Genomic DNA, 21,699 nt, shown 5'->3' with positions numbered 1-21,699 from the left:
ACATTGGGAATTGGGGATTCTGATAACAATAACGAAATGATAACTATATCCGAAAGTCCCGTTCGCAAGTACGGTGACCATACATCCCGTTTGGCAACCGGGACGTGTGGTGAACAGGTATTGGTAAAACGGAACAAATCTGTTTTTCTCCCCCCCCCCCCCCAAAATTGGTTGCAAAAAGTTCAATCGTTCCATTTTCTACTTTATTCTATTCTAAAACAGGGTTTTTTCCCTTTGAGCTGGAATCCTGAATTCTCGCTATTCAGACATTGCGAGGTGTTAGAATTAACTGTCTAATGTGCCGGAATATGTGTGGAAAGGGCATGCGGACGCGGGTCCGGATCCGCATACCCTTTCACATGAGCACCAAAGGCGCGGCCTTGGTACGTTGAGATTGCAACCGGTTTGCGCTTACACGGAAAATAAAAAGAAGAAAAGCAAAAGAGTCCCGCCTATATTTATTTATTACCACACTGTCATATATAGACATACCTTTAGGTACACATACCACTACCATCTATAGCAGAAGGCCTCCGCGCGAAGCTCGTCACGTCACTGAAGAAGGGGCATATCTCACCTAGAGCCATTGGAGGGTAAAGATGGCGCATGCGTCGGCCTGCTATATCCAATGGCTATACGTGGGATGACCTTCTTTAGTGACGTCGCGAGCTTCGGGCAGAGACCTTCTGCTATGGATGGTATTGCACATACACGCAAACACTTCAGGCATTCTCAGCTTATTTTAAAATTTTTATTTCATAAGGAATTACATTTTGACACAATTACGTATATATTTTTCCAAATGCAATCAATCAGTTAACAAGCTAAAAATTATCGGCACTGTTATGCTCTTAATCCGAAATGCAACAAGCTAAAAATATTTCAACCGGGTCATACATACATTCAATGAACAAAAAAGAAAATATTACACAATGGAATAATGAGATTCTCATGAAAAATATGAAAAACGAAAAAACACATGTTAGAACTTGAATATGCCAAACACCAACAGGATTATAATGGTAACGAAAAACAACAAGGTAAATATAATTTCAAAATATGCAAACTAAAGTGAACAAGAAATTTGATTGCACCAAATTATTTAAATAGAAGAGGAATTGAAAAAATTTTTTAACGTGGAAAATTGGTAAAAATTCTAAAAATTGACAATTTCGAAAAATTACGAATCGTTCGATTATATTATATCGATGGTAAGAAAATACTTCGGTGTACGCATGCGCGCCGAAAGTTTATTGAAATTTCGAAAAATTAAAAATTGCGTTTTTGCACAAATTGGATCAGAGGGATTTTTTTTTTCAAACAGGAAGAAACAAATTATTTCTCAAAGTCAACAACATATGGCGCTGAGATGAATAAAGTGCATGAAGTTGATTATACGTGCTAATCAACGCATAATCAAGATAATTAAATTATGAGGTCACTGGCAATCAAATGAAATCATGGCATCTACTGGAATCGATTGCAAAACGAACTCGCATCCATCCAGCACCTCCTAGAGATAGAAGGCCTTCTGCACGCTACTCGTGACGTCAGCAAGTATTCCATCCTCACTCAGAACATTCTGAGGAAAAAAAATTCCGCTGTACGTGCCAGTATCATGATTGTTGTTCGATCCAACTCACACGGGTAAAGGGCTTACATCCCAGAAGGGATAGAGCCCGGGTCGTGTCTGGTCTGACGGAGTACCGTCATTGTGCGGAAAAGAAACAATCCGGCTCAGAATTGGCGATTTCTATTCCCCCCACATTCAATCACCATGCGGCATTTGTGAGCCAACCAGGAAGATTCTACGCCAAAATAAGAAGAAACGAAATAAGATGCTGTGGTTCAAAATTCGGCAAACATGCTAGGTGGTCTTAATGACGTTAAAGATAAACTTGGCAACCCGTGCGAAGGCCTTATATCTCTTGGAGGCGCTGATTCATCCCATTTATTAACATTGGCATGATTTGATTAACCCTCATTGGCATGTATTTGATTATAATATTGCATTTCAGCGCTATATATTTTGAATTTTTGGAACTATTGAAAAATCTCATTTTTCTTTCACCCCATTCACGAATTTTTTTTTATATCGTAATTTGTTCTTTTTTTGAAAAATTTAAAAATTTTAATGAACTTTTGATTCACCCTCTATCAAAGTTGCTCTGCATAATTTGCCCGGTGATGCCATATAACAGGGGTGGCCAACCCGCGGCACGCCATGATATCAGGAGTGGCACACAAACGATTTTCAAAAATTCTATTCCATTTTTCAAAGAAATTCTCTTCTATTCCTAAACAATCCTTTTCTTATGAATGGTCTTATTAAGCTGCCAAACACATATATTTAGTATGGTAGGCACTCTCAAAATAATAACTTTTTTTCCCAATGCATTTCTGTTCGGTTTTTCATCTTTGGGCATAGTTGCTGTACGTCCCATGTGCTCGAGATTCAGGATTGTCTGCATGGGGGAACATGCATTCTATAATACAATTACATTACACATCCATGAATTTTTGAGGGGGAGGGGGAGGAGCTAGAGAAAAAAAGCCCTCTAACAAAATTTATTAGGGCGGGCGCAAACATAATGAGTTCTCAGGTTCCAGTGCCTATTCCGAACATATTGTAGGTAAAAAGAACTTGTACGTACACAATCCAATGTACATAAAACAATATTTTGGAAGAACGGAATGTTCGTGTCCCGTAAAAGGGGACGTATGGTCTGTGCGTTAGAATTCGTACAGTGGCACGTGGATCGAAAATAATATTGATTGTTGCGTGGTTTGGATATAGGTCGGCCACCCCCCCCCCTACCATATAATATTAAAATTGGTAAAATTGTAGAAAACACTTCTCTTTCGTTGTTTGGTTTTAAGACCAATTAATCGCCTCTCTCCGCAATGATAATGATGAAAACACGTAATGACATAGTAAACGGCGGCAGAGAAGTGATGAAGACAAATGCTAATTAACTAATTAGATCGTGATGAAACCGATGGAAAATCGAAATAAAAACCCGATCTTTTTTCACGCCGAGTTGTTGGACGACGAACTCTTGGGCGTCATGGATCTGGTGTTATTCGAATGCTGTTTCACTGAATCCACCGAATGATGCGATAATGAATGAGATTGGTTCAGGCTGCTCACTGTGCCCATCTAAAATAGAAAGCAAATCAGATTTTAATTTTGTGAATTTAAATATTACACGTGAGAATCAAATTATCATATAATAATTTACCAAATGGTAGCTATGTTTGTAATTACGAAACTAATTCTTTTGAAGTATTTGTTATTGGGACTTCTAAAACGTTCTGAGAGATAATTTTTCTTTCCACGATTTTCGGTGAAGAAAAATAATTGAAAGCTCAAACTTCTCGTTCTCAAAAATGTTCAAAATTTTTAGACATTTTAAAATTCTATTTTTGTAGAATTTTGCTTATTAGAGGGAATTAATTATCTGTAAGGGTTTTGACAAGTTTAATTCACATCGAGTCATTTTCAAAAAATTAACGTATCTGACTACCTTTCTTGTCCCGCTTTGCTATAAAAATGGTGCTTGACTGAATTTTAATAACATTTTTTGATAGAAAGTGCCCCAAAATGATGAAACCAATAATAAATGTTGGGATACCCACGTCATTTTCTATGAAAAAGCCATTGTAAAATTTTAAACAAAATTCATGCGATTTTCCAAACTCGATTGCAAAAAATTCTATGAATGGAATGTTTTGTTACATTCACAGTACATTCAGCCGATTATGGTGCAGGTTATGAACCAAAATTTAAAGGACTGTAGTTATGCTTGTAAGTTACACTCAAATCTGTTAATGAATGTGTGAATTTTTCGAAATTTCATTCTACATTTTGTCTATAAAACACTGTAATTAGACAAATATATGCGATAGACCTTAGATTTTGGCTCATAACCTTAGCAATATATAGCAAAATATCACATTAAAATTTCGTAATGATAAAATGAAAAGATTTTTAGAATACATGTTTTTCAAACTCAAGTAAAATGTCAAAAATAGTTAGAATTTTCATTCACGTATTACTTGTACATAAAAACGTAACAGTAAATTGGACGTAATCGATTCTGAACATCATGTAAACAAAACAAGGCCCGTTTTGGAATTGCAACAAACGGGATTTTCATAAAAAATAAAAATCAATATTTTCTACCTAAATTACGTTTTCAACGTAGTCGGATGCCTTAAATTTTGATGGAAGTGAAACAAACGAAATCAAAATGGTGTAATTTCTAATCAGTGATAGAAAATCCCAGTCTATCTCATGGATATTTTTTTTTCAATGACTACATAGAAATAGGGTCTTAAGAATCCATTTTGCGCTAGGTTTCGGAGACATACGTCACACTCTGAATGCTGATTCAAGCAGTTTTTCTACGTTTATTTTATGAAATTCTTTAAAAAAATTTCACCCCTTAATTGTGGAAAGTATTTCAAAAAATTTCATTTAAAATTATACTAATTTCCCCCGTTCAATTTCGTCCATTCCATCAATAGGAAGAAATAAACGAACTCAATTTCGCCTTCGAGGGGGAAAAGAACCACGCATTTATTGTCGTCCCAAAAACAGCCATCCAATTCACAGATATTGCACTTTTCAGCTGTCAGAAATCGAATTCGGAAATCTGAGTTTCTAGCCGCCAATTATGCGTTTTTTCATCAATTTTTGCCTTTTAAGAATTGTTAATTGCTGAAATTTGTCGTCTATTCCGATATCACGCATAAAGCATCATCTGTACAAACTTCAGAAATACGTATGCAATTTTGCACTCGCGACATTACTGTCATCTAAAAAGGTAGTGAGGTAATATGAAGTACTCTTGAAATTCAATGTCAAATGAGCTATTTTAAACACTCTATAAAAGCATGCAAAGTACATCAATTACAGCTTGCTTCTGTTTGTAATAATTTATCTTGTTGGTCAGTAGGCGTGTACTCGTCACGAAAAGTCTTCCCGCAAAAAGCAGGCTTTCAAACCGAGCACAACTCAGGTCTATCGTTATCTATGGGCAATTTACTGTCTAGTGAGTTGTGCCGGAAGTGTAAGTGTGCGTACCTAACAGTCTGAGTGCGTATCAAGTGTTGTGTTTTTTTCAGTGCCATCTATATTTCAGAAGTTAAGTGTAATGATTGAATTACATTTGTACCGTTTGCGGATCTGTTGGTCTCTATGGCGATACTTTTTAAACGGGGAGATAGGCTCGCATTCGCGCCTCAAAGTCGGGAATCACAGAAAACCAACTTCAACTGTCCACTACTGCGGCAACGGTGGGTTCGAACCCGGGACTCGCGATGCGAGTCCGTCACTATGACCGCTCGACCATCACAGCGGCAAAAGCAGGTTGTCCTTCAACATGATACTCACATTCATGTTGAAAATTCCAGCATTTACTCTTTTCACTTCAAAACGTAGAAGGCAGATGGCTGCACTGGTACTATACGAAAAGCATAAGTCTGACAGAGCAAATGTGTACGAGGTGCATTATATGCTTAAGTAGTTAAGTAGTATGATACTTATGAACTAAAGGTTTTGGGTCAATTGATTGTCAATTATTTTTATAAAATTTTATTTAATATTACTCTTAAATTTTTTTCAAAATTCAATAAGAATTTCCCAATAATACGCAGTTTTTGAAATTGTTGACCTAAGTTGTCATTTATGAGACTAGAGGGTATAGGGACTTACTTTCAGTTTGGCCATGTCTTCGAGTCTTGTAACATTGGCAAGCTCCTGATAATTCGACATCACGACTAGCCATGCGAATACCTTAAAAAACGACAACAACAGCAATCAGAAGATGTACTCACAACACAATATGACGTAATGCGCAATGAATAATGAGGAAGGCAAAATTTTGGATCCGCATATTATAAACATACAGAGTGTATGCTTCTTAAATATACACTCATTCTAATATATATACATTCACCCTTCTTAACAAGACCCTGGAACTTTCCTCCAACTTCAACCCACAATCTTGTATCTTGTGTGTTATTACCATTGGCGTGCGCAAGGGCGAACCTCCCCCTAAGCAGTGATTATAGTGTTATTTTGCAGGGAAAAACGTAAATGTTTTTGAACATTTTCAATGTTGAACATTGTTTCATTTTTGAACATTTGAACACGTCCAAAATCGGAGAGCATTTCTCCGATTTTTGAACTTAGCAGTTGAAAACATGAGATATTTTTTGCTGGGCTCAGGAGATACTTTCATACAGGGACTCTCAGATACATCAACTTTCCAATTGGAAATTAGAGGACAGAGAGACCGTATATATAAAAATTTAGATTTTTTTTTCTAATTTGTAACACGCTGTATTCTCACTCAGGTACAGAGTAAATTTTGAACCCCATTTTGAGCATTTTTGAAATCGGAATCACACCTCTACGACGGACGGCAGATGAGATAAAGGCCGCATTATCACTTACTAAATCCAAAACGGCAACCCAGTCCATATTCCGAAGAATTTCTAACCGATAGGTGACTGACGGGGTAAAAAAAGAGTATGACAGAGGCAGGAAGAATCAAGATGGTGTGAAAAATTAAAGTATCGAAAAATACACGTACAGTTGAAAGCAAGGGCTGCACGAAAAAAAAAAGTACATTGCTTACAAAATTGGGTATGCATGCAATTACATCTGGCACTACTGGAAAAGGGGGAAAGTGCGTGACATACTGTATATAAAAACTACATTGAGAAAAGATGCAATTGTGTACCTGCGGAAGGAATAGAAAATTAGCGGCTAGGGGGAAGAGTTCACATGCAGGTCCGTTGCATTTCAAATATCTAACAATACGCTATTCCATGAAAATATATGAATAAACAATTCACTTACAAACTACACGAACACGCAAACGGCTAGGGAAAGCGTTACGCACTTCCTAGTTCGTCAGAATTATAGAGGAATATGTGGTGGCGTGAATAAAATTGTCGCATGATGCACAGTTACAGGAGAGAATACACGGACGCTCAAAATTACACAAAGAAAGAAAAGTGAGAAAAACGAGTTTGTGTGTTAATAATGTGAATACATCGAGAATATTTTGAAGAAGATTAAGAGAAAAATGCAAACCTCATATAAAAATACATAATACCGCATTAGCACTAGGGTAGGCCCCCATTTTACAGCATTAGTATAGTTTGTATATTGAAAACTAATGGAAGATCAATATTAATAAAGATTCTCGTATAAATCAGACATCAAAAATGAAATGAAAATTATATTTAATTTTACAATGAACACAACACCTAAGATTTATACTTTTCATTAGGAAAGTCACCGCCCTCTATTGACTCAAAGAGAAATTTCTCTGACGGAGGATTTTATCCGTTTAAGCGAGGTTTCTGTTATCCGATTAGGTGGGGCCGACGGTATATGGGATAGACTTATAATAAATCTAACAGTTAAAATTAATTTACAGCTGGACTAGCTTTCGAAAGTACCGAAAAGTCTTTAGTTGATCATTAAGCGACCGCCTCATTTTCTCAAGAGTCCGGAAAGAATTCATTCGGATATTCTCCCATTAAAACTCCACAGAAAGGGATGTAATCGCATTTTAATAACCCGATAATAAGCCAAGTTACATGTAATTTAATAAACTGCGTTTCTTCACGTTCGAGTGAAAACGTGTCCTCAATACGACGCGGTTGTTCTTGGCGAAACCTGCTGATCAATTTACTGCCACTTGCAATTAAATTTTGCAACAATGCTGCTGCGTGTGCGAAATCGGTGGAATTGCTTGTCGCAAACTCGCTTGAAACAACACTTCTCTAAATATCGATTCAGAAATTAATTTCTCCATTCTGAACTAGAAGTAATGCCGATTTTCTAGGTTGCATACAGAAATGGGCTGGACGTATTGCAAGAAGACAGGACAACAGATGGACCACAAGTATTCTAGATTGGTTCCACCGTAGTGTTAAGCGTCCGCACGCAAAAAAAATTCCCTGCTCGTGCCAGTATCATCGTTGTGAGGAAAAGAAATGATCGGGCTCGATTTCTAATACAAATACAAATACAATATGCCCCACATCCAATCACTATGAGGTATCCGTGAGTCAATCAGGAATATTCTACGCCAGAATAAGAAGAAATGAAATAGGATGCTGTGTTTCAAAATGTGGCAAACTTGCTGAGGTAGTTTGAATGACGTTTATGGCAATCAGTGCGGAGGCCTTCTATCTCTAGGAGGTGCTGACAGAGCAGAATGGGAAAAATTTAGAGACCTCCATCCAGCAGTGGATCGAAAATGGTTGTTGATGATACAGAAAAATTGGAGTCGATCCAAAACGTTATAACCATTCATTTTTTCATAATGCAACAAATTCGTTAGAAATTTTGGGTAAAATTAGAGTTGAAAGAGTTTTCGTCTTGTCTTTGCTCTATGTAGGGCCTAGAGCAGGGGTTCTTAACTCCTTTTCAAAAAATTAGCTTCGCTACCCTTGGGACTTTTTTTTTGTAATTCAGTGAAATCAGCGACACAATAAGTGCATTTATAACGGGGCTGTGGATTTGTACGACTCATTTAGGAAGCCCCTATGATTAGAATTTGTGTTGTGACCCATAGCTCAGGAATCCCTGGCTGCAAGTGGATTTGTATGACCCTTCTCGGAAGACCCTTTTCAATCAAACGTGGTTCGTGACCCATAACCCCTGGCTGTGAATAGATTTATATGACCTACTCGAAATCCGCATTAGAAGACATCATATAATAAGGGAAAATATAACCGCGCAATACATATTTCATCATACTCTGTTGAATTTAGTACTACCTAGAACATGGGTTCTTGAGCGGTGTTTCACGGACTTTTTGTGCAATTTAGATGAAGTCCACGGACGCCTTTACTAAATAACATTCAGTACATAGCAGTGTAATGACAATGAGGTGATTGTTCTCTCATCCATGCTCACGGATCCCCTGGAATCTCTCCAAGGCATCCTAGTGGGGATTTGTAGACTCATGCTTAAGATCACTTGACTCTTAAAAGAACCTACCATCATTAGTTGGGTGGGTTTTGTTTATTTTGTAATAATGTCATATTATTTGTAGAGGATGAGGATGAAAGATATATCGGATGTCCCATAAATTCGTAAACAGTTTAAAAATTCATCGCTGTATGCGAAAATTTATTCTCACAAAAAGGGATTTTTTTTGGACTGCAAAGAGTTTTTTGTTAAATTTTTTGTCGACAGAGGCCGCTGCACGAAAGGAAATAGCAGAATTCTTGGTCCGAACTTTCATTCAATCACTTCTGTGCCCGAAACGTTCGTAAAGCTTCGGTCAGCGTTTCGTGACTAAGGTAAAACAACTTTACGGTTGTAGAACAGTGCTTTATCCACTGATAGTTAATATCACAATAAAAAACCTTATGTAAGTGCCACTAAACAAACAGGGGAAAATCCCAGAAATGAGCTTTTAATCACACACCTTGCATTTTATAGGACTCTGATTTTCAAATTTCCAGTGATTTGCTTTCATGCAGTGCTCTCTATCGACAAAAAATTTAAATAAAATTTTTTCTACCACTAAAAGGACCTTTTCAAACCGCTTTCAAATGCACCAATTCCTTAAATTTTTATGAATTTTTTAAACTATGTGCGAATTTATGGACACCCTGTACAAAATGACGATATAAAAGATAATTACGTTTGCTGCTATCAGCATGATCCATATCACGAGCATTGCTTGATGATAACTGAAGTACAGATCCTGAAAAATAGACAAATTAATTTTCTTTTATTTAAACAATATTCATCCAGTATTCATTGATGGGAAATCCCAAATGTACAGTATATCATATAGTGTGAGGATTATTACTACCTAAATAAGCATTTTTGGTCACAGAATGTGCGGTCGAATCGCAATAACAATGGCGGTAGAGGGTGGTTTTGTCTTTAGAGAATGCTCAACAGCACTTCACCAAAAACAGAGAGCATATTTTACTGATAGATTTGCATTTAATAATTCTGAAGTTTTTTTCATTCAATAATTATCAAACTTTTTGCATCAAATAATTATCAAACTTTTTCCATTCAATAATTATCAAACTTTTTGCATCAAATAATTATCAAACTTTTTGCATCAAATAATTATCAAACTTTTTGCATCAAATAATTATCAAACTTTTTCCATTCAATAATTATCAAACTTTTTGCATTAAATAATTATCAAACTTTTTCCATTCAATAATTATCAAACTTTTTGCATCAAATAATTATCAAACTTTTTGCATCAAATAATTACCAAACTTTTTGCATCAAATAATTATCAAACTTTTTGCATCAAATAAGTCGGAAATTTCTTCCACGATATTATTCAGATTTTTCCCCATGATATTATTCAGAAATTTTCCCGTGATATACAGTAAAAACCCCTCTTGAAGGACACCCCTGTTTTACGGCCAAATAATAATTTCCCATTGTATAACAAAAGTATGCATTTCAAACCCAGATTAACGGCCACCCCCCCTCTTTTACTGTAGATGAGAATCTTCTCCAAGAAATACTTCTTAACTATTTTCATTCAATAATTCTGAAATTTTATTCGATCAATTGTATTTCATTTTAAAATAATTCACAGATATTTTTTTCATCTAATAATATTCTAAAATTTTTCCATTCAATTATTATGAAATTTTTTCATTGTGAAGTCAAACTTTTTCGTTCAAAATAATTCTGATATTTTCGAATATACATTCAACAATAAAAACGGTTCTGAAATCAATTCCGAAATCTCAGTAACTTTTCTTCAGTGTGCTCATATCTTCCATCGTTTTTGTAAATTCTGCAATTATACATTGTCTTTTCTATGCCGACACCCCCTCGTGTCGTGATATATTTAATGTTGTGAATAGTTAAAAATTGGAGGAATATCGGTATACAGTCAAACCTCGTTACTGCGTCACCTGGTTAACACGTCACTCCGCTTACCGGGTCACTCTTTGGAAGTTCCAGTTGTCCTCAGGCAGGAATTGGCACACCTATGGCTTACACCGTTTAACGAGTCGCTCCGCTTACTGAGTCATTTTTGTGCTCTCTCTCAAGAGTGACTCATTAACGAGGTTTGACTGTATTTGAATGCGTTTTGAGAATTTCTCTCTCTCTCTCACACACACGCACGCGCACACACGCGCGCGGGACTTTTTGAGTTCGGAAAAAACGTTTACTCAAATTTTCGTTGATTTAGGACGTTGCACGAAGGTGAGTGATTGCACCTGAAACCTGAACTTTTCTCTGTATTCGGAACGTTCGCAAAGCTTCAGCTGGCAATTCGTGGCTGAGGTGAAACAACTTCACCAACAGTGCTTTATCCGCCAATGTCAACATCGCGATGAAAACCTTGTGTTTACAAGTTCAGTAACAAGAAAATTCGGAAATGAGCTGTTAATTATACACCCTGCATTTTATAGGACTCTGATTTGAATATTTCCAATGATTTTCTGTCGTGCAGCGCCCTCTACCTACAAAAATTTTGAACTTTTTTTTTTTTCCGCACCAAAAAAGAAAAATCTCCCCTTTGTGTGAATAACTTTTTTGCAAAAAGCATTCAAATATCCCTATTCCCCCTAAATTTTCAAACTATAAACGAATTTATGGGATGCCTTGTATTTTATAGCATTTTTGTACATTCCATAATTATCCGAGGATGACGTCACTTTCCGCTATCCACACAACGGTTTTTAACGGCTGGCTGATGCGAAGATATATTTTTGGAAAGAGAAAAAAAAAATTGAACTGCCCCTACGGGGAATCGAACCCACGCCCTAGACCACTAGACTAACGATCTCATTCTTCCTTTGGAGCTCGTGTGCACTGTACCCGCAGGGGTAGTTGAATTTTCCCTTTCCAAAATAATATCTTCGCGTCAGCCAGCTGTTTAAAACCTTAGTATGGATAGAGGAGAATGACGTCATCCTCGGATAAGTCCCCACCTGGTGCCATCGTCAGCAATTGTGAGCTTTGGCCTGAATTGTGTCCAACCGCCTATACACGGTCCCGTTCAGTGCACACGAGCTCCAACGAAAGATTGAGATATTCGGGGTTCCCTCTGCAGTAACTAGGACGTTTACCCGGAAAGTGAAAGAACGTGGGTTCGATTCCCCACAGGGGCAGTTGAATTTTCTCTCTTCTCAAAAATATATCTTCGCATCAGCCAGCTGTTTAAAACCTTTGTATTCCATAATTATACACGCCTTTTTTGTACGCTGACTTCCCCCTCAGAATGTTTACTAAATCGGGGACCCCCCAGGCGTGTCCCAACCCAGTTGCATTAGAGAAAATATATTTTTGTAGGACAATAATACTTACATTGACGATGGACCTGTACAATACAGCTATAACTCTCCAGCATGTGAATATAAACATGACTATAAGCCAAGGTCGGAATTTCTTCTCGAATTCCTAGATGAGAAAATTGGAGAATGTATATCACTATAGATGGAGATCATTAAAATATACCGACCAATCTCGGTTCCAAGAACCATTGAAAACATTCCAAACATTTCGAAATATATTTCAATGAGATATTTCTGAAATGTGTCATTTACATCCTTATATATCCGTAGAAATCCCGATAACAATAAGTTACGTTCACGAAATAATATCGTGTTATAACACAATGTTTCACAACATTGTATCTTGCTGTTTGAGTTCTATCGACTGACTGACTTTACAGGAATCGATATAACAAGTCACAAGTGAATCAAGTAAAAACGTAGGACAAATCTAATTTTGGGAATGTTTGATTAGATTAGGAAAATTCTCCAGATCGGATACTTTTCCTAATCAAATTATGACACGCTTCGCGATTTGCCAAATACTCAAAACCGTTGCCACGGAATGATTCTAATCGATACGTATGCATGATCGATAACTCTGTTGGAGCATTATTTCTAAGAGAGATATTCATCTACTCTTAAACCCCAAAAAAGTTATTAATACAAGAAAAAGTGGTGTTATTAATTAGGAGTTTCTGACTGTACCTTTTTCAGTGCGTTCATCAGTATCAGAGCACCTGCGAGAAGAAAACATCCGAGCACGAATGATATCACTGAGCACATGATCAGTAGGTTCCTCACTGAAATGATAAATAATATAAAAAGGTCCATATCAAATAACAGTCCAACCCTGATTAAATGCTTCCGTACGCATTAAAACTCGGTTATAACGACCTCGGTTGCAACGACACCTTGGCTATGATAACAGGGGTTCCCTGACTGATTTTCGTGGAGAATAATGTTGTTGAATCTTGCTTATAACGTCGATGGAAATGTAACGGCTCGGATAAAACATTGCTTTTTTGATGTTTTTGCTTCTGTTTTTATTTCGTTTTTCCAATTGTGGCGATAAAAAAAAAAAGATTTATTGGGCCTGCAATGCCTGACGCTCTGACTTGCTCACTAACATCAAAGTGTCATGACACGAAAAATGTTCTATTTTTTAAACGAAGTTCATTATAAATAGCTTTATCGGGGACGAAGGAAATTTACATAATTTAGAAATTAATTATACAGGGTGGTTATAAATAAACTGACACTACTCAGACGTATGTAGCGCCCATTCTGATGGAGTTATTTTGATGAAACTTGGCATATAAGATATACGGACTATGGGGGGGGGGGAGAGAGAAAGATTGAATATGAAGAAATAGTTCAATTTCTGACCACCAGGTGAAAATGTATCCTATGTACCAAGTTTCATCGAAATATCTCCATCAGAATGAGCGACTTTTCCTTTTTTTCCTCTCCGATAAAGAATTCACACAAGGGGCAACGATTCTCAGGTTCGGAAAAAGTACAGCGACGAAGGCGCTGGACGACGCGACAAAAGAAAATTTGCAATCCACATTTGCATCCTTGTATGAACAATGGCAAAAATGCACAATTCCGCAGGGTAGCTACTTCGAAGGAAACACGAAACAAACAGCAGGTTCTATCTGTATTCATTCTTCCAGAATAAAATAAGGTTCAGAACTTCTTTGAACGTATAGTGTATCATTTTATAATATACTCCAAAAACACGATTAATTAACTATCCTGAACAGCTGAAAAAATCTTTTGAAATTCAAATTTAAATTTTCGGATTATAATCACTGTAAAAAAATCGAATTACTTTCAAAACCCTTATTCATTATGCATGTAAATCTTTTAACATGGATCGTATTCATGTCAGAAAAGTTAAACAAAAAGGAACTGGTTTTAAGTAATGGGACTATAAAGAGTGAATGCAAAACAAGTTGGATTCACCAACGAGATTGCAAAATACTTGCATTATATAAAAAGCAGGTATTCTTAATAATAATGTCGTAAAAGCAGGTGCGTTTTTTTTTCCTCTAAATAATCAACGCAGGTCACAAAGATCAAAGAAAAAAAATTCGACGAAAGACTTGATATAATGATTCGCTCTCGTCCAACGAATGCGGCCTCCAAAAATCGAGGCGTAATTCGCACCTGCTTTTGGCGTGACTCGTGGAAAAGCCGATTCGTCACGATTAACCCAACAGAACAAGCTCCGTTCCAACACGTCCCTTGGCGGATGCGGATTTTTTTACAGGTTCCTAAAAACCAAACATGCATCGTGAATACTTAGAAATTCGGGTTGATGTACTTATCTAATAACATTGTACGAATACCGTAGAAGTTCGTGATGTTTATTTAATCAGCCAGACACAGGAAAAATTCCGGTATGGCGAGACCTCAGTGCGTTCGTTCTCTCTGGTTCATAAATTGGGCGTTGGAATAGCTCAGTCGTCCTCGGGGTATGAGTGACGATGTCACCGAAAAATTGTCAGTGGCGTATTTGGATGCAAATACAAGTCTACGTAAGACTTGGAATGAAATAATAGTTAATGAGCTAATTTTAAGAGTTTACTCGGACATACAAAAGGTGTTTGTCTAAGTGTCCTTGAACCTGAAAGACTACACACATTCCACCTCACATCTTCTTAAGGAGATATCGTTTACAGGAATGGACGTGTTCGGAAATGAAGAAGCCATCTCTCTCTCTCCCTCTTAGTTAGCAATGTAGTATGATTAGATAATTAGTTCTAGTTCAAAATCAAGTGTCCAAAGGGATTATGAATTCGATTTTAATACAATATATATATATATATATATATATGTATGTATGTATGTATATATATATATATATATATATATATAAACTCAATTCCAACATAAAAAAAAAATAATTAATTCTCCAAGTGTTCGAAAGGAATATAAATTCTATGGTTCTTTTCGAAATTCAAGTAAAATATAAAAATGTTCTAGGAAAAAAAAAATCAGGATACTTTTTGGGATGGTTTTATCCTTTTTTTTCCAGGAGAGATATAGTAATTAAAATTTGTATAATAACCCCCTCCCCAATCAAAGAAATTGTTAATTAGCAAAATTCACTTCTCTTTATTACATACAGAATATAGGAAAAAAGCACTACCCCGTAATAATTGAATGACGATTTACCGAGATATTTGCTATTTTTTAAATGGCTCCTACAAGTGGTAAAAATCAAAGATTTTAATCATCGATATCTCAACGATCTAGGTTACGATCACGGTTACGATCTAGGTTAACGATCTCCACGACGATTCTATTGTTACAGAGTAAATTTCGTTCAGAGAGAGAGAGAGAGAGAGAGATGTGACAGTTTGTTTGGTTGACGATCTTTTATCACAGAAAAATGATATTTTTTGCAATGAATTTTGATCGTGTTATACTTCTAAATATTCCACTCTCCATCATCAACATATTTCAACATGGAAAGATTTGGATTAGGGGCAATGAATAAAAAGGTAATTGCGATGTAAATCAATTTGCTCAGCTATTTAAAATCGTGGCTTTGAAATCAAATGCATACGAGCTAAATTTCACTACAGTAAGTAGTGTTTAATTGACTCACCGTGTTCATTTCCACTGTATACGAAAAGAAAGCTGATGCCATAATAGCGATAATGTGTCGAGCCGGGCTGGGCTTCTGCGAGGCAATAAACGTCGAAAACGGCCAGAATTAACATCAAAACACTTTCCACCTATAAAATAAAGTTATCGCTATTATTCACATGCCATGCTTTCCGCATAACAACATGTTAATTGCCAACACAGAAGTGCAGCATCGTTATTATTTCTCGATACCTAAGAAACAATACTTCAACCAGTTTTTATTTAGTTCTTGTTCCTTCATTTTGTTAAGCTAGGACCATGTCCAACCTTGCCTAATACGTCCCAGGGTTGGTCATGGGCAGGTAGAGTGGCCGCTCTACTATTGGCAATGATCGTCAAATGTTGGAGGCTGGAAGGAATTGGAAGCTTGGGACGAAGAGAACGACCAGAACCTTCCAGCCCCACTCCCTCAGTTAAAGGAGAGAGAGAGAGAGAGTCTTTAATACGCTTTGGAGCCACCTTTCTTCCCGATTTTCCAATCCGTTTGGCCACGCATTGGTCGAAGAATGCCAACAGTCACAACACTCGTTGGCGTATTAAATTTTTCTGTGAGAAAATATTCGCCAACGAAACTTTGCCTAATGCGCCTGTGCGTGGCGAGCCTATGCTGCTGGTGCTTCATTGCAGCAGGGAACGGGGAAGCAAACATTGGATGGAAGGGAATATTTACGAATGACTATTGGGCCAAGATGGACACCAGTGGGGCTTTAGCTTCATTTGTTCTTAATCTTAGGCTAGGGCCACACTCGTGTCCAGCCTAGTCCAATAGCCATTCGTGAATATTTGCTTCCAATGTTTCTCCCCCCCCCCTGCAGTGAAGCACCAGTCGCATAGGCTGGCTACAAACTGGGGGCCCAGCATAGCCCAATATTCCTTGGTGAATATTTGCTTCCTGAACACTCTCCGTGCTGTGAATGTTGGCGTTCTTCTATCAATGTATCGTCAGATGGATTGGAAAATTGGAAAGGAGGGCGGCTTCTACGGTACGACTCGCCCAAGACTAATCTTGGAACGTATTAAGGGCCTATGAGCCATGATCTAATCTACCACCTATGGATGATCTTCGAGAAATGTTTACCAGTCTGGGTGGTGGTGTACCAACTCCTCGTCCACAACAAGAATCCCATCTCCTTGAGAGGTCTCTTTCTTTCTCTATCCTTAGAAAGGAAAAAATACTTGCTTTACGAACCTGTCTAAACTTCTGACCAAGCGCTTTTCAAGAATGAAGACATGGCACAAACGCCCCGTGCAATGCTACAGACACTGTTTGAAGATAGTCTAGTTCATTTGAAGATGTGTGTGTGTGTGTGATGTCGCTCTCCCCGCTATTCATACGAAGGTTTTAACAGCTAGCTGACACGAGGATCAGCAGGAAAAAATAAATAAAAACTTCCGTGGGGAGTCGAACCATCCATGAGTGCACGGGGCTACTTTGCCACCACCGCCTTCTGGTGGCAAAAGTGGCGGTATATATGAGCTATTGGTTGAGTTTGGACCGACTGCCAATGTACGGTCCCACGCGTTCAACATAAAATCTAAGTTAAGAAGTTCGTTACTCTTGTAGCGTAGTGGTATAGCTTTTTCCCGAATTCATATTCACATCAGTCACCAGTTACAACCTTCGTAAGTCTAGTTTAAGCGGAGAAGAATTTTTCAAACCCATCAGAATACAGGGTGCCCCGTAAATTCGTAAATAGTTTCAAAATTCATAGTAATCGAAGGAACTGGAGCATTTAATTGTAGTGTTTGCAAAAAAGTTGTTCTTAAGAAGGAAAGATTTTTTTTAATTTTACTTTTTCTACAGAAAAAAAGAAAATTAGTTCGTTTTTTTGTAATAAATAAACACTTTTGTCGATAGAGGGCCAGGGAAACCTTCCAGCTGGGGTGATTGCACCTGAACCTTTCTCCAATCTCTTCTGTGTCCGAAACTTTCGTGAAGCTCCAACTGGCGATTCATGGCTGAGGTAAAACAATTTCACCAACATTGTGACGTTAACAGCAATGTTAACGTCACAATGAAAACCTAATGTTAGCACCATTGTGAGGAAAAAAAATTCAGAAATGAACTGTTAATCGTACATCCTACATTTTATATGACTCTGATTTGCATATTTCCAGTGATTTGCATTAGTGCTGCGTGCTCTATCGACAAAATTTTGAACTAATTTTTTTCCTGCAATTAAATATACCAATTTTTTTTTCAAATTTTTTTAAACTATTTACGAATTTATGGGACATCCTGTACGAACGAATAATTTGAAGTTTTAATTTGAAGTAAATTACATTAAGCTTAATGCTGTCTTTATTGTTATGTACTTCAATTTAAAAAAAACAAAAAGGCCGTGACCTGTTATCAGGTTCTCTTAAAAATATGAATGAGGCTAACTATTACGTTCTGCCGGCTGAATTCTGCAAATCAGCCAAGCATTGGGAAAATTTCATGTGAGAATAGAATAGTCAACGGATCAGAAAAAAAAACATTCATGCCAATTTATCGCACCAAAAATAAGTTATCTACAGACGAAAGTGGCCGTGATGATACGCGCCATCAAATAACATGAAGATTTATTTCATTTTTCTGTGAAAAGTCTACTTTTTTTACCATCGAAGAGCAAAACTCAGGTTAAAATTTTGTTATTTCCCCCTCTAAAAACATGTGTTATAAATTTATATATTAATTTTTTTGCTGTCATACTGGATCGGTCTAGACGTGAGTTATAATCAACAGAAAAAACAACAGCGTTCACGTCTGGAAACTTCAGACAATGGTCGCTTCTACACTATCCATCAAAGTCAGTTGATGTCTTCGTTCGCACTTTAGTAGACATTAGATCTCACCAAAACATATATTTTTATCGAATTCCGCGAAAACAACACCATGAGAAGCCCAAAAACATGCTGTCGAAATGCACATACAGTTTGTATACTCTTCAAAATTGAAAACAAATATTATTCATAATTATTTAATTTTTTTTTTCTGCAAATCACTTGGACTGATCGATCGCACTAATGACAAGCGTATGGATTGTTTTGATCGAACGCAGTCGGTCCCACTAAGGGCCGTATTCACCGACATGGTTTAAACTGTAGTCAAACTTTTTGGGTAAGAGACCAACGTAGATTGGTTAAAAACCAGAATTTAACCAATCCATGTGGATCTCAATTATCAAAAAATTGCGACTACAGTGATGGCCCCTGCATCCTGTAGCGGGGCCCCTAGGCTGGGATCTTAATAATTTTTCTCATCGAAAGAATTAAAATTAGTAATTTCAGAATAATTTAAAAAAATACTTTCGGGAAATAATTAAAGAAATAATATCAGAATTATTTGAATTAGTTTCAGAATTAATAAAAGCAATAATTATACAAAAAAATTAAAATTTCAGAAACAGGGAAAGAAATAATTTAAGAAGAAATATGTCTTCAATTATTTAGGCCTTACCTTCGGACCCATCGTCCCATCCGTCAAAATGCCACTATATAAAATACCCCCCCCCCCTCACGAGTGGGGTTGACAGGGCTCAGGCCCTGGATTCCACGACGATTCTTATCATATTTTTCTCTTCACTCTATAGATTCATTGTAGTGGGGGGGGGGGGGTCCGTGAAAAATATGGTTTGGGGGCCCCTGTTGCAGAATGTGGGGGACGTAAACTGGGTGATTCGCGTGATTTGAGGGAAGTTTGAATTTAGCCCATGTCTGAAAGTTCGAAAAAGGCACTCGTACTACTCACCCGAGCTCGGTGACCCCCACTCACTCCCTTTTCTGTCCTGAAATCTTTCCAAGGACCCACAAGGGGTTCGTGAACCCCCTTTTTTATCTGGAATCTACTCTAATGATTTTCAATTGATTTCCCCTGTCTAATTCCTCATCCTAGTGCATAAAACGTTGCAAGTAAAATCTGAGGTTAATATTCGAGATGATGTGAGGACTATCCCGCTCTACCGTAATTAAATAACAATGGCTTCAACAAAGGGCTTATTTTCTCTCTCTCTATCATTATTGAACGATGGAACGATGGAAATCTGTAACAATATGTTTTGGTAGTAACTGAGAGGTCTGTTGAAGATCATTCGTGTTGGAGATTTCGTTCGGGTAAGACGCGTTTTGCGTCGAGTCTTTAAGGAGGGCCTCTCTAAGAGGCTTAACCTAGACTTGGTAAGTTTCACAGTTTTTAGGGCTTCGGTCGTGGGCACGAGACACGGTTAGGTAGCTCTGGGTCGGGTTCCCTCCAGTGTCTGATTCGTTTAATGTTTTTGTGGTTCGTTGTTTTTTTTCTCCCCTGTTAGTTTGGCTTAGCTCTGTGGATCTCAGAGGTACCGGGCATCGTGGCCCCCGGCAGTTTGAGTGAGCGAACCCTTTGCGTTCGCCCTCTCTGCATTTGGAGGTCAGTTGCTCAGCCACTTACACACAACATCGTCGTGGCAATGGTATCACTGGCTCGTTGTTTCGAGCCACTGTGCCAATGGTGCCGGGTTTTGAGGAGGTGGGCTAAGGGTTCTCAGAGCTAAGCCGAAATTGTTTCATTCAAGATTACTATGTACGTATCTGTACGCGAAAATATAAAGGGCCGGGGGGTCATTAACCCTTTAGATATTTGCGGGCTAAATTAAAACTTCCCATGAAGCCCGCGGGTCTATCAAGTCATACCGTGGTGTTCCCCGTGATTAAACATCGTTTCCCCAAACTATTGAGAGAGAACACTCTTTTATTTCCTTGTGAACCATTTCTTTCATTAAATATTAATTTTTTTAAATATTTTGAAATAATTTTTTTGATTTTTTAAATTAATTTTTTCGATTTTTTAAATTAATTTTTTCGATTTTTTAAATTAATTTTTTCGATTTTTTACATTAATTTTTTCGATTTTTTAAATTAATTTTTTCGATTTTTTAAATTAATTTTTTCGATTTTTTAAATTAATTTTTTCGATTTTTTAAATTAATTTTTTCGATTTTTTACATTAATTTTTTCGATTTTTTAAATTAATTTTTTCGATTTTTTAAATTAATTTTTTCGATTTTTTAAATTAATTTTTTCGATTTTTTAAATTAATTATTTCTTTTGTTAATTCTGAAATTTGTCCCCATAATTCTGTAATTATTTTTTCTTTAATTCTGAAATTTGGGCCCATAATTCTGTAATTATTTTTTCTTTAATTCTGAAATTTGGGCCAATAATTCTGAAATAATTTCATTGAATAATACGAATTTAAGGTCGGACAAACGCAGCGCTACGCAGCTCCAAACGACGGAAAAACCGGTTTTGAGTGCTGTTCTAATGTTTCATTTCGAGTAGCCATCCCCATGAGACCGGTTTAGCGCAGCTCAGAATCACGCAACGCGGCGGGTGTGGACTCGGCTTAACGTTTAACCAAGTATGTGTGTGTGTGTGTGTGTGTGTGTGGTTAGAAATTCTAGCTCAAATCAGGTTTCGAACCTAGAATGGGCATCTTTTTCTCGGCCGCCTCGTTGGGCATTTTGCCGGTTGTGGCGTTGTATTCGTAATTGTAATAATTGAACCGAAAGTTGCGGGATTGGATTGGCCACTTGAATACTTGACATGATATGAGTTTCAACTTAATTCTGAAAAATGGTGACGTAATTCATAGTTTCCAAACACATGTTTTTTTATCCACGTCAACGATTCCCTAAGGGTACGGTACACAAGTACTGTTGTATGTACCCATGCCCTGCGGGGCCAAACGTGGCCTTCAATTTCGACTCT

General features: G+C 37.1%; 1 protein-coding gene across 1 annotated transcript in view; it reads right to left on the bottom strand.

The window, feature by feature from the left end:
• Window positions 1–729: 729 nt before the first annotated feature.
• The window catches only part of LOC149070370 (uncharacterized), a 42,906-nt gene continuing 21,936 nt past the window's right edge, over window positions 730–21,699 (bottom strand). The window contains exons 2-7 of the mRNA XM_089249536.1: window positions 15,932–16,061; window positions 13,018–13,112; window positions 12,344–12,436; window positions 9,684–9,746; window positions 5,720–5,800; window positions 730–3,160 (exon numbers count right to left, since the gene is read on the bottom strand). Coding sequence (XP_089105662.1) covers window positions 3,032–3,160; window positions 5,720–5,800; window positions 9,684–9,746; window positions 12,344–12,436; window positions 13,018–13,112; window positions 15,932–16,061 — 591 coding nt within the window. The 3' untranslated portion in view covers window positions 730–3,031. The remainder of the gene's footprint in view (window positions 3,161–5,719; window positions 5,801–9,683; window positions 9,747–12,343; window positions 12,437–13,017; window positions 13,113–15,931; window positions 16,062–21,699) is intronic.

This window comes from Pholcus phalangioides, unplaced genomic scaffold, assembly GCF_987345545.1.
Source record: "Pholcus phalangioides strain wild (caught in Gottingen) unplaced genomic scaffold, Ppha-v1.0 ptg000022l_1, whole genome shotgun sequence".
Classification (NCBI taxonomy): Eukaryota; Metazoa; Arthropoda; class Arachnida; order Araneae; family Pholcidae; genus Pholcus; species Pholcus phalangioides.
Note: the sequence above shows the minus strand (reverse complement) of the source record. Positions and strands in the feature narration are given on the sequence as shown.